At 42.1% G+C, this 14,467-nt stretch overlaps 1 protein-coding gene across 23 annotated transcripts in view; it reads right to left on the bottom strand.

Moving 5' to 3' along the window:
• Positions 1 to 14,467, bottom strand: part of PATJ (PATJ crumbs cell polarity complex component) — a 157,515-nt gene that overhangs the window by 99,715 nt on the left and 43,333 nt on the right. For all 23 annotated transcript variants that reach the window (XM_083621228.1, XM_083621239.1, XM_083621247.1 and 20 more), the window contains 3 exons: positions 5,403 to 5,612; positions 2,298 to 2,417; positions 151 to 501 (listed from right to left, as the gene is read on the bottom strand). In XM_083621228.1, coding sequence (XP_083477354.1) covers positions 151 to 501; positions 2,298 to 2,417; positions 5,403 to 5,612 — 681 coding nt within the window. The remainder of the gene's footprint in view (positions 1 to 150; positions 502 to 2,297; positions 2,418 to 5,402; positions 5,613 to 14,467) is intronic.

Below are 14,467 nucleotides of genomic sequence, written 5' to 3' on the forward strand. Positions count from 1 at the left end.
TGCGAGGTACCACTGTATCGGAGTTTGCCCTCAAATGCAAAACTCCCCAGCAATATCCGTAATGAACAGGTGGCATCCCATCCTCATACTTCACATTAAAACTTGTTCCTACTTCTCTTGCTACTGTATATGCAAAAAAAGAAGAAGTACCTCTTTAGCAGCACCAAGGCCCATGTCAGAACTTAGTTCTTCCATGGTAGGAGGTTCTAGTTCCTTTGCCCAATGCCTTCCAGTTTCAGTGTGGATCTCACTAGATGGAGCCGGCTCTTTTACACCTGGTGGCATATAGCCAAAATAATCCTGATCCACATCATACTCATCATCCACCAGCATCTCCCGTTCTTCACCAAGATGAGCCTCTGAAGGCTTCAAAAACTCATGCATTTCCCATGACTCCTTATCAGCATCCACCTCATTCTGTGCAAGCTGAAACTGCCTCCCCAAATGCAGGATCGGTTCATCCACAAGTTCCTCTCTAGAGAAAGATTCAGCTCTGAAGTCCTGCATTAAATAATAATAATAATAATACAAAAATGAAAGTAGAGATTTGCAGTAGCCCTTTTAAAAGAAGGAGGGTGGAGAATTACTGTTTATCATAGTTGCATCCTGGGAACATTTTAGATTTTACAACTATTGCCTATCTTGGGGGGGGGATCTATAAAACAATTTCACAATATTAGAAAAATGAAACTGTACAATAAAACACATACATAAAACATTATTTTGTATTAAAAATAACTGAAGTACAGAAGTTCTTCTATTGGCTGAATTTGTAATGAAAGCAAGCTTTGGCGAATTCCAGGGACATGTGGAATTTGATGGGACTGCAGCACAACTCGATGCATGTTTACTTGGAAGTAGGTCCCCCTAGGTTCCTTAATGCCGGATTAAATTAAACGTTTCCATTTCTGTTCAGAGGCTGAAAACTATGGCTGGAATGGAAGTATTCCACTCTGGATGTCACAGCAAACTACAGCTGCTATAAAAATGAGGAAGGGAAACAGAAGCACGTGAACAGAGGAGAAAGTAATGAGCGCAAATATTTGGTTATGATGCAGGACCAGGGCCATAGTATTAATAGCAAGTAAGTCAGAAGATGCTGCAACACATAAGGCTATGGGGCACTGGAGCAAGAAGGAAGCCTATTTTGCCTGAGAGGCTCACTGCAATTGTTAACCTATATGTAGCCAAAAAAGGTGCTCATTTGTGTTCTACTATTCTTCTCATATGCACATATACTCTATCAACAGAATGTTGAGAGCAACTTGAGGAGTAGAATGGAGTGCGGATGGGGATATCCCTCATTACCCAGATGCTCCTACCAGTCTTCTCATGCTGTTACTTCAGGAAGGCCTTGAGCCAGCTTTTCATCTGGCTGTTTTAGTCTATAAAATGAAGTTGCGGGCCAGATCAAAAGGAGGTGGGGTTCCAATTAATATACTATGCTGCAGGGACAGAAAGAGACTACTGTATATGGAAAAGAAGCACAAGGCAATTCAATTTACCTCACAGTAAATTTACCCTCAAGGCCCAGTGTTATACCTACAACAACATTCACGAGAACATTATGAAGAACACTGGATGGCCAAGCCTTTTTTTCATTCTGAACATACACCTGGAATACATAAATTTCACATCCCAAAAATTGCTTGCTCTGGAATAGTGGAATTGATCGGAGTAGATTATTTAGGGATGTGTACAGTAAAGCTATGGTTTTCCCAGTAGTGATGTATGGAAGTGAGAGCTGGACCATAAAGAAGGTTGATCGCCGAAGAATTGATGCTTTTGAATTATGGTGCTGGAGGAGACTCTTCAGAGTCCCATGAACTGCAAGAAGATCAAACCTACCCATTCTTAAGGAAATCAGCCCTGAGTGCTCACTGGAAGGACAGATCCTGAAGCTGAGGCTCCAATACTCTGGCCACCTCATGAGAAGAGAAGACTCCCTGGAAAAGACCCTGATGTTGGGAAAGATTGAGGGCACAAGGAGAAGGGGACGACAGAGGACGAGATGGTTGGACAGTGTTCTTGAAGCTACCAACATGAGTTTGACCAAACTGCGGGAGGCAGTGGAAGACAGGAGTGCCTGGCGTGCTCTGGTCCATGGGGTCACGAAGAGTTGGACACGACTAAATGACTAAACAACAACAACAACAACACAGTTGATCTAGAGAAAAGGTTCAGTTCCTGATAGAAGCAAGAAACATTTCGTGCTCCCCACCATTTTTAAAAAAATAATAATAAAATCTCTATACACCACTACTTTTAATTTAACAAAAGAAACAGTCAATAAATACCTTTGGAACTTCAAGGCATTTTGATGAGTTCACATCATTGATTGGTTCTTGAAATACAAAACTTTTGGCAATACCCTTGGGATCCACAGTAGAAGAGGTCCCCTCCTGATTATTTCCTCCCTTTAAAAAAATAAGACACTAATCAGGAAAATATAAATGGCCAAACTTTTTGAGAAAGAGAATGGCAAGAAACTAGTTTGCAGAGGGGCACAGCTGAAAAGTAAGCCAGAAGGAATGCTGAAAGTAAACTCAAGAGACACAAGTCATAAGAAAAGTAGAGAGTACAAATTTTATTGTAAAATGTTAAATGTCCTGTTTATACTTGGGCTCTCGGTGGTCCCCTATCCAGGGGACTGACAAGGTCCATCAGTATTTAGCTTGAGCAGTCTACAACATCAGTTATTCCAAGTTCACTTGACTGCATTACAAACTTTTAAAACACTTGATTAAAAAGTTAAAGCTATGTAAATATGTTTTGCTTAGGCCAGTGAAAATCATAGATGATGATGAGCTTAGAATCTGCCCTGCTGTTTTTCCTAACTTTATTTATGCAGTAACTGACTGAAAGCAATAAACCAAAGTAGAAGAAATAAAATTAGTGCAACATAAGGGTTTGGGTACCATTTTTATCTTGCCCATATGTCTGGCTTATTGGTTTGTTTGTTTTTGCTGTTTTCCTCACATTCCACTATATTTTTCTGTATTCTTATACACACGTACATATTACTAGTTTCCTATATCTAGCTTATATAATAAGGTGCAGCATGTTAAAAAGCATCAAATCAAGAACCAATCATATCAGAGCCTTTATAAGCAGCCATATGGATGAAGAACATAGAAGATGTACTCAGAACCATAACGCCAGTAAGTAACCAATAAACAATATGCATATACAGTGGTACCTCTAGATGCGAACGGGATCCGTTCCGGAGCCCCGTTCGCATCTAGAAGCAAACGTAACCAGCGACAGCACGTCTGCTCACGCACGCGTCGCTTTTCACCGCTTCTGCGCATGATGTCATTTTGAGTGTCTGCACATGCACAAGCGGCGAAACCCGGAAGTAACACACGGAGCGCAACTCGAACACGCTCATCCCGAAGCACATTGAACCCGAGGTATGACTGTACTGACATTGGCCACATTTAAATGATAGGAACCCCCAAAGGCCCATCTGGTCCAGCATCCTCTTCTCACAGTGGCCAACTAGATGCCTATGGAAAGTCCACAAGCAGGACACGAGAGCAGAGGGAGTCACCTTATTTATTTATATTGTGATGTACAACTGGTATTCAGAGCCGTATTAATTTGACAGCCTTACACTATCTATTTTCTGGTATTTGTAACACTGCCCAGTACTAGACTTGGGGGGAAACTGTAGAAAATGGCAGCCAAGGTATTCAGGAAGGGCTGCAGCTTAGTGGTAGAGCATCTGCTTTGGACGCAGAATGTCCTAGATTCAATCCCCAGGCAGAGTTGGGATGAATTCTGTTGGGCTGCTGAGAGTCAGCACTGAACTAGAGGGACCAATGAGCTGACTCGATATAAGGCAACTTCTTAAGTTCCTAGGTGCTTATCAGCCTTTCTTCTAAACTAAAAGCCCCAAATAATGTAACCTGTCCTCATAGGGAACTGGTCTAAGCTCTGTGTTCTGAACCTTTTCAAGTTGTGCAATATCCTTTTGGAGGTGCAGCAATCAGAACTGTACACAGTGCCAAGTACAGTCAGACAATAGATTTGTATAATAGCAGAGTACTATATTGACAAGTTTCGCTATGGCGAACTATGACTTCCTAGCTCCATTTTGTGCTGGTGCATGTTGGAAAACAAGCCCCTTCCGGAGAGACTGGCTCCTCTCCCAGGCTCCCGGGCTTGCTTACCGGTGATCTGCCCTGGCTGCTATCTCCACAGTCCAGGAGATCGAGATAGGCGACATTTCCCAGCGTGGAAAATGCACACCCCCTTCCCTCCTTGCATACCAGCAGGAGAAAAGAAGATAGTCAGAAAGTCTTTCTACATCTTGTTTATTTTCTGACTGTGCAACTCTACAAAAAACATGTCCGAACAGTTCAGTGTTCAGCAAGCAAGTGGCAAAGACTTCCTTCACATACGCAACAGGAAGGTCTCATATTACACACTGAGCAAATGAAGCCTGTGAACTTCTGGGAAGATTCTTTCCCACAGCTAGTCACATCATGTGATGTTTTCACCAAGCTGCCAGTTTGCAGCTGCGTTGCACTCATATTGTAACAGTGCAAATGGAGGAGCAAAGTGGCTGCATGTAGGTGCAGGGTGCTCATTCATATCATGGTTTATTTGATCATCAGAGAGTGAACATTATGCCAGTAATCTGTGCAGCAATGCACTCTCTCTATTCTTGAACAGATTAACCCAAATTGCCCTGTGTCACAGGAGAAAAAGATTGCATGAGACATCCTACACCAGAAGTACTTGTGCTACGTAAAAGATTCAGAAGAAATAGCTCAGTAAAAGTGGGCAAGACTGCATGATGACAGGAAAGGCCATTTTAAAAAAATCTTGCCTGGAGAAAGTCAGAATTTTGAATCCTATTAATCCAAAATCATGTGGCTATCCTAAACATAAAGTTCTCAACAGTTGCATCCTCCTTTAATTAAGGAGACTGGTTAAGACATTCCTGTTTGTACACGACTTTGATTTCACTACTGTCTGTGATTTTATCTTGGCTGGCTGCTGCTGTGCTTTAAAATCACTTACGCTGCAAGGTATTGAACTAAGTCAAACCCAGATTAGATCCACTGAAATCAATGGATCTAAGTTGTATATTTTACTGAATTTTCAAACTGCATTGCAGCTAACAGGGTGATTTCTAAAATAAATGGGAGACAGAAATCCAAACAAGTCTTTAGTATAAAACAAGACTCAAACTCTTACTCCAAGAGTATCAAAGAAAAATGTTTCTTTGCCCTTCAGCACACCACTTCATAAGATATGCCATGCTCAAAGAATTTAGCAGGTCAGGCCTGGTCTGTTTCTTGCAAGCCCCAACTGGGTTGCATAGGAAACTCCACTCAAACTAGTTTTGCTGAATTTGGGAGGTTACATAACATAAGATGACCAGCCCTTACCATCAAAGGTTTACAGATCCCAAGGTGAACTTTTCCTGGTGGCACAGATTTCAACACCTCTACAGCTTCTGCCAGAGAAGTATTGTGCAAACACATGTCATTGACAAAGACCAGACGGTCACCAGGGAAGAGTTCGCCACCACGCTCAGCCACTCCATTTGGCACCAGTGAACTGACCACAAATGCTGCCTTGGTTGGATCTAAGGGGTCCTGAAAAATAAGCAAAAGAAACTGTCATTTTTAAATATAGATAGAAGGAATGCTTCCAGACAAGCAACATATATATATGTCCATCTGCAGAAGGCTTCCATTACTATTTGGGCCACAGAGTTGAAAAATTCTAGAAGGAAAAGCAGCAAAATGACAAGGTTTGCCAAATGATAATAAGAATGTCATGAAGGGAGGGGAGAAAGAGCGCAAAGCCTAGTGTCAGCGCACATGCATTTCAACAAGGAAATGTGGATATGACTAAAAAAAAGAAGGACTGGAAGAAAAACATGGCAGGCAAGGCTACTCGGATATTCTACAATATTGTACATTGTCATCTCCACTAGAAAGGACACATGGCAAACAGATAATATTTTGGGCAACCAAATCAAGACACCCAACAGTAGACACAGACATTCACCAATGTGACAGGAATAAACAGGGAGTGGTTCTTTTATTCCATGGAAAGACCAAGGTACAATAAGCAACAGCACCTTGACTTTAGCATGGTTTTCTAAGAACCTAATTGCAACAAAAAATGCCCCCTTTATAGTTATTATTTCATGATAAAGAGTCAGTAAAGGGATGTGGAAGCCAAATTCTATTAGTTCTGAGGTGAGTCAGCAATTATCTACCCTCTCCAAAAATAAAATAATAATAAATCTAATTAAGAGCAGAATCGAAGCATACAAATATTCAGGGGATAAAATGAGGAATGCATTTGCTATAACTACACTACCATTCTCAAGCAGAGGGAGCTCTTGTATAGGAAGAGAAGAGAAGCTACATAATGGGAAAGATTAATCAGCTAGAAATGGCATATTGCTGCACAGAGAAACTGGTCTGTCCCCCAAAAGGTTTGGATGGCAATATAGTTGCTGAAAGAGAAAAACCTACAAATCTAGTTTATTTTATAAGGCAAGCAATAAAAGATTCAAAAGCCACATTTTTGTTCAAAGACCCCAGTTTTTCACCCACAGGGTGTTAATGTATTAAATTAATAAATATATACACAAAACAAGAACACTCCATTATTAAAAATGAAGAATTTGCATTCAGAGCACAATCTAAATCAGGGTGGTCTAACATGCGGCCCTCAATGCCTTTTTAGCAGCCCCCAACAACATTTCACACACATAGACCCCTTTAGCCTTTCCAAAGCCAGGTAAGTAAGAGTCCCCCTGCCTCCTTTCCAAAGCCTATTTACCTGTTTTCCAGCTTTGGGAAGAAGGTGGGAGGCCTCTAGGACCCTGCCAGCACCTCACTTAGCCAGCTTTGGGAAGGTAGCACAAGGGCCGGGAGAGGGCTTTACATTTTGGCCCACCTTCCCCCCATCACCCCCACGCAACAAAGCAACGTGCAGTCCATAGGTTCCATGCTGACGCAGGTGGCGCTGTGGTCTAAACCACTGAGCCTCTTGGGCTTGCCAATCAGAAGGTTGGCAGTTCAAATCCCTGCGATGGAGTGAGCTTCCGTCACTCTGTCCCAGCTTCTGCCAACCTAGCAGTTTGAAAGAATGCCCAAAGTGCAAGTAGATAAATAGGTACCACTGCGGTGGGAAGGTAAACGGCATTTCCGTGAACTCTGGCTTCCATCACGGTGTTCTGTTGAGCCAGAAGTAGTTTAGTCATGCTGGCCACATGACCTGGAAAGCTGTGAAGAAATTCCAGCTCCCTCAGCCTTAAAGCAAGATGCGTGCCATAATCGCCTTTGACTGGACTTAACCGTTCAAGGGTCCTTTACTTTTTTTTCCTCCCCCCCTTTTTTTACTCTTGTGGCCCACTTGGTATGAAAAGTCGAGCCACCCTGATTTAGATGCTTCCAAAAAGTTATTACTTTGGTCCTTCAAGCCTATATCTCACTTATTATTCCCAAATAGTTTCAAAAGCAAATAAAAAGGTCTTAGAGCACAGTGGCATGTTCTGCAGTTACCAGTGCTTATTATGTACCAGATTTCATTTTCTTTCTGAACCTGGTGGCAGGTTTTGTGTAGGACTAATATCTGGGGAAACTCAGCCAGATGGGCGGGGTATAAATAATAAATTATTATTATTATTATTATTATTATTATTATTATTATTATTATTATCAATATCAGGTGCCCAGGAGCCATAACAATAAGATGGATTTATTAGACCTAAAGTAGATATTTCAGAATTGGCCAACAGAGGGCACTTACAGACCAGCAACAAGATCCATCACTAAATGCATCTGACGCTCTTAGCCAAAAAGTGTGCATGTGTGCAGGGGGAGGATTTATTTGTTTAGCCATCAGATTAAGATTTTTCATTATTATGAAAGGACAGTGGACCGTAAGGTTAGGAAACAGCAAGTGAAGGGGCCTCAGTGACAGCTCAAGGCAGTGCAGGAGAAATCAAAACAAGATGGATGGACCTTGGTGGACTCAGGAGTTAAGCATGAAAGGATATCAAGATGAGCAGTGGAAGAAAGGTAGAAAGGTGTAATAAAGAGAGAAGGCAACAGAAGGAATAGGAAAGGGAACCTAGAGGGCTCTGCTAGGGTATGGTGCAATTGGTGATGGAGCATTGTGGCCACCGCCAACTGGGTCCAAGGGTGGAGCTGGAAACTCTGAGAATGAAGATTGCTTTAATGTTATCCCAACTAGGAAACCCAGCTGACATGAAAGTGGAAAGAGTAGCAATGACTTCAGATTCAGTAGCTAAACGTCTCTGGGGAAGACTCAAGATCCTTGAAGGGCAGTGGAGGAGAAGGTGAACTTTATCTGATCGTGACTCTATTCCCAGTCACCCCCAGTGCGGGGAACAAACTCTGTGACAGAGCCCCAGCAATTGTGCCCCACATTTTTTATTGGGAATTGTCAGTATCTCTCTTTAACCAGTACTTTTTTTCAGCCAGAACTTGACAAAATGGAGTTCCCGCACCTTTGAGGTGGGAGCCACCGTCATTATAAGAGAACAAAGGAGGTTTTTGTGGTGAGTTCCGGCACCTCTTTTCCCAGAAAAAAATAACACTGATCTTTACTATGTTGAATTGCCCCAGTAAGCCCAGGACCCGGAACAGTTGGCAGCACCTAATTACAGTGGTACCTCAGGTTCCCGATGCTTCAGGTTCCCATCGCTTCAGGTTACAGACTCTGCTAACCCAGAAATAGTACCTCGGGTTAAGAACTTTGCTTTAGGATGAGAACAGAAATTGCGCTGCCGCAGCGGGAAGCCTCATTAGCTAAAGTGGTACCTCAGCTTAAGAACAGTTTCAGGTTAAGAACAGACCTCCGGAACGAATTAAGTTCTTAACCCGAGGTACCACTGTATTCTGTAACTACAGCTTCACTGAGAACAAGTTCTTGTTCACTGAGAACAAGTACCACATGCCATTTTAAGAAGCACATGTAAGAAAATGCCACAGATAAGTCAGTTCTCGCCATTGGCTTTCCAACTATATTAGCTTTGGCACTCCTTCGGCTCCGGGTTCAGACAAATCAGCTTTCTGAGAAAAGTTGGCATAATGAAGTCACAAAATACCTGCTGCCACAAAAATACCCAAATATAAATATATCAGAACTAACACTGAACAGAACAGCTAACAGGCACCAAAACAAATACATTTTCAGAGTCATTTGTCTGTACCATTTTAAGTTACCACCAGAACACTTTTGCTAGAGTCAGTCTGTGTAAGCCACACATTTTGCACTGCAGAGCCAAGAGAAACACACATCACAGCTCACAAAATGCATTACATTTTGCAAAACATCTTTTAGAGAATTAAACTATGAAGTTATTTCTTCAAACTCTGTTGCGTATTTTCCATTTTATTCACAAAGCTCCTACCCTTTCTTCATAGAAACCTTTAAACTCTATAATGTTACCAATTCTGCACTGATACAGGGCTGGAGCTCCATGAGGCAATTTTAGTTTTTACATGTGAAGTAGTCTTGCAAAAGCACCTGCAAATCATAATATTGCAAGTGACCACATCCTGAATTGCTAGGAAATTCACAGTGGTCACTCCAAAAGTTGTTTTGAAGATCAGCTCCGTGGCTGAGGATCTGCAGTCCTCATCACAGAGCCTGTGCGGAAGGGAGATATATAGGTAGTCAAGGTTCTGTAGCAGCTAGGTCATATTGCAAAGTACCGAAATCTAACAATAAAAATCTGAGAGCATGACACAGAGTCATTAAAACAAGGTCAACACAAGAAAATCACAATCAGCACAACAGGGAGCCAGAGTCGGGCAAAATAAAGCAGTCTTAACAGACCATCTCAAAATCATGAGAGAAATTGCTGACTGAATCTTTCTGGAAAAGGAGTCCCATTATATGGGTATCTGGATTGAAAAGCTCCTTTCCCAGGTCTCCACTAAATGCACCTCTAACATTGGAAGAGTCATTATCTCAGTCCTACCTACTCCACATGGCTGTTGCAAGAGAGAACCTTTTATGTTGCCCTGAGTTCCTTAGACAAAAGGCAGGGAACAAATGGATTACAGTGGTACCTCAGGTTACAGACGCTTCAGGTAACAGACTCCACTAACCCAGAAATAGTACCTAGGGTTAAGAACTTTGCTTCAGGATAAGAACAGAAATTGCACGGTGGCGGTGTGGCAGCAGCAAGAGGCCCCATTAACAAAAGTGGTACCTCAGGTTAAGAACAGTTTCAGGTTAAGAACGGACCTCCAGAATGAATTAAGTTCTTAACCCGAGGTACCACTGTACAAACAAAGCCACCTGAAGTCTCTGGGTGATATTCAATTAAATTGTTGCTCTTGTGCAAGGATTAGCACTAGTGCAATGGAATTTCCTCCCCCTGCACAAACCCCATGCAATTCCCAAATCTGCTCCAGAGGCTTGGGGCAAACCCCAGAACAGATTTAGGGAATATGTTGTAGGGAGGGGGGAAGAATGTGCAAGGAGAAATACTTGCAGTGACAAAACAGTTTGCTTAGTGCTACACTGAATACAACCCATCAAAATTACCCAAAGTAAGGACTGGTTTGCATAAAGACTTCTGTGGTAGCTGCTGTGTACAGTGAATTCCAGCAGCTCCTGCTTACATGCAGAGTTAACTGCATGAAGGCAGACCAAATAAAATACAATTAAAAAATAGCACACTGATTCTCCAATGGTGTTCCATGAGATATGTGCAATGATTGTCAGTGCATAGCCCCTCTCAAGGTAGCATGCCCTCCAACATGCCACATAGGGAAATAGGGACACACATCTTTCAGGGCTCACAGCCCGCCCCCCAAAGAGGTGTATTTTGGGGCTGCGCCCTTGCGGAAGCCCAAACAAACATCTCAGTAGATAATCAGAAGCCAGAATGGCTCCTGAAATTCCAGGATGTCCCGCTCAAAGCAGGACAGTTGACGAGCATGAATTAGACCCAAGGTATAAGACTCTGAGCAGTAACCATATAGAGGCCTTGGAGGAGGATATATCTGGATATATCATATATATCTGGGGCAGGAAAACTGGATCCAACCAGTAAGCTGCATCCTTAATTCCCTCATTGGCCAACTTTGTTTTTGCTGTTGCTTCTTCAAAAGCAAGTTACGTGGAATAAACAAGGGCAAGGTCTATCCTGAAATAGAACATCTCTTGACCACTCTTACTGAAAGATTGTTTTATGGAAAATGACTTTGTAGGAACAGTTTCAATCTGTCACAGATCTACAAAAACGTCTATCCTGCTGCCTATCACGAAAACAAACAAGCAAACAAGAAGCCCTCACACTGAAGGCAACAGATCTGAAATACAAATTACAGTGAATTCCAACCAAGCCTACTCTTCTCCAAAAGTTTGGAATGAGAGAGAGAGAGAGAGAGAGAGAGAGAGAGAGAGAGAGAAAGGCAGACCCCAAAACCCACAAGGTGAACAGAAGCCAACCCCTCTAGATAAGAATATAAAAGTGCTGATTTACCACCATGACAGTGATACAACCCTAAATTGCATAAATGTATTCAAGTTGTTAAACTGAAGGGTGTTTTAGGAGTAGTGGAAGGCAGCATTTGGAAAATAAAACATGGGTATTTATTGATCTGCAGTGGCGAGTACAGCAATGAATTTCATACGCTTGCTATACATCTGGCATTAATCAAGACTTCTGTTGTAGAAAATGTCAGTAAAGATCCAGAGAAAGAAACTACACAAAGAAGAAGAAAAATAACTGCAGGGAGAATTGGCAAAAATCGTTGCCTAGTCCTAACATTTTTTTCTTTCTTTCCTTTTTCACTTGGTGGCCTAAAATCCAGTTTCGATTTGTGGGGTTGAAATAACCTTTTCAAATTTTCTTCATCCACCCTCTCTCAAACCAAAGACCTTCTAACTGAAAGAAGTATATATACTAAAGTAAAAAAGGATATCCAAGGAGACATACTGTACTTTAAAGCAACTCCTTAGGAACAGGAGCCTAATCCTTGCCAAGATTGGCAATCCCACTTGGCCCAACTACAGATGCTTTCGGAAATCATATTTAACTGGTGTCAAAGCAGCAACAATAGAATTATTGGTGTTCCTGTGGCAGATGTTCAAATGCTATTTTAATCTGGTAATCATTTGGACTGGTTTGCTATGGGAGAGATTGTCAACCATGTACATTTGCCGAATGAAATCCCCAAATTCATTCATTCAGAGGACCAATGTATTTGATTTTCACCAAAAAATGTGTGGTTTAAAACTGCTGTTCATGTTACCAATAGTCCCAAGCACAACACAAGTGCAGTATTAAGTAGTGGCATGATAATGTTGGATTATTGCCGTAACTTATTCTGCAGAGCTTGCCTATGTGTGAGTGTTTATATATAGCAAGCAGTAGCTGCATGGAACACCAGCAAATCAAAGTGATATCTGTCAGTCTTTAAGACTGACATGAGATTTGCAAGCCACCTCCCACTTCCCTTTTAAGATCAGAGCAAAACCGTCTGTCAGTTATGTTTCATTACAATGATGTCACATGATTGACAGGTGGGGAGCCTTGCCACGTGTCAGATTTGGTGTGCACGTCAGATGTTGGTAAGGATCTGACCCAAGGAGCCAAAATGGTTCCCCAACCCTGTCTTATATATCTATCTGTTGGGGGAGAAATCCCACCAAGCTCACTGGGGCTTATTTCCATGTAAAGATGCATAAAGTCTGCAATCTTAGAAAGGGAGGGGGGCAAGTGAAAGCATGAACTGAGCAAACGTAAGAGACAGAGGATGGTCAGATGCAAAACTAGGCAGGTGGCTTCTGCAACTTTAATTGTTGTATAGAAGTGGGAACCTGGTTTTCTTTTCAACCTGAGAAAGTGAGGTATTCATGGGCTATACAGAACAATTCTCTGCAGGACTATTCAGAAGTAGGTTCAATTGAGTTCCTTGGGGCTTACTCTTATGTAAGCATGTATAAGCAACTCCCCACTTATGTGGGTGTTACGTTCCGGTGCGTGATGCGCATAAGTGGGGAACACCCTCTTAACACCCTTTAAATGACCTCTGCCACTCCCTCTCCAAAATACTACTCTCCAAAATAATAATAATACTGTACTAAAAATATCCACAACTGGAATTGAAACTCTGTGGCCGGCAGGAGTGCTGCTGCTGCTGCGCTACCAGGTGGGGAGGCTGAGGGGCCTAAAGAAAAAGCCCTGCTGTGCCTCTAGTCTCTTCTCTGCCCTCACTGAAGTCCTCTTCAGGCTATCTCTTCAGCCTCTCTCCAGCTCTCTCATTCCATTTACAGGTATGAATTAAACTATTTAATTATATACACAATCATGCACAAGTGAAGAGATGCCTGTATATGACCGCAGCCTATACAGTACATAGTTTCTTTGGGAAGTTACTTCTCTCCAAATCCTACCACTCTGCCAAACGTGGAATGGGTTTGTGGAACCATTTTGTTCCAGCTTTACCTATTCCCTGGTTCTGCCTACCATTTGGTGACATGCCCTCTGCCCCACCAGGCCCAATGGGCACCTGGATGTTGCTGCCCTCTCTACAGAGGGCATGTAATGATTAAAACAGCCCTCACATATTTGCTGGATTGTTTCTGAAAGGTGGATGAAAAAGTACCTGGGGTATTTGCCAGGATAGGCATGACTAAACCAAGTTGGAACATGAGATTCATGAAGTGGATTTGATCCAACATTCATCGGCCACCCTGATCAAAAGCCAGTTTACTCAAGCTACATCAGGGCTATTTTCATGCCTCAAGAATAAAATCGCTTTCCACTCAATCCATTTCTTCCGTCTAGAATCAATTCCTGAATATCTTCCAGCCATCCTTTCAAACAGGCTTTTCTAAAACCACCTGCGCCTTTCCTCCATCCAAGCTGTGTGCTCCCTTCAGGCCAAAACTTCCTTTAGTGATATTCCATATCCTTTCTGGGCATTTTTCTGCCCCTCCCCCCCTGCAGACCTGAAAAATCTCAGGCCAGCTGTCCTTGTAGAATTTTATACAAATCTAAAACCAGTGGATGAGATTTTTGACATTGCAAACCTAAAGCCAGCAGCAGACACTATAAAACCTGGAGCGTTAACAAGGGAAAGAAGAACACTTGTTTCAGCTACTGATCTGTTAGTTAGTAGTCAAACCTTGGCTCTGAGTTTTATATCCTTTTCGATATTATACACTTGAGGAAGCCTAGGAAAGAGAAGATACTGCCCAAGTTACCAAACTGGTAGAACCAGCCTGAGATCCCAAGAACATTGCATCCTTGATATGCATCTAGTAGCAACAAGTGCAAATAGACAGGACAGAATGACTTTGAATTTGCCCCACAAACAGTGAGCAGATAAAAAAAAAATATGGAAGCAACAAATCAACCGCTGAAAAAGGATGAAGGTTAACACCATACTTTTAAAGCTCTATTACACAACTTTAAAAGTCCTGGAGAAACCTGGGA

Source organism: Podarcis filfolensis (genome assembly GCF_964270895.1).
Source record: "Podarcis filfolensis genome assembly, chromosome: 6".
Lineage (NCBI taxonomy): Eukaryota > Metazoa > Chordata > Lepidosauria > Squamata > Lacertidae > Podarcis > Podarcis filfolensis.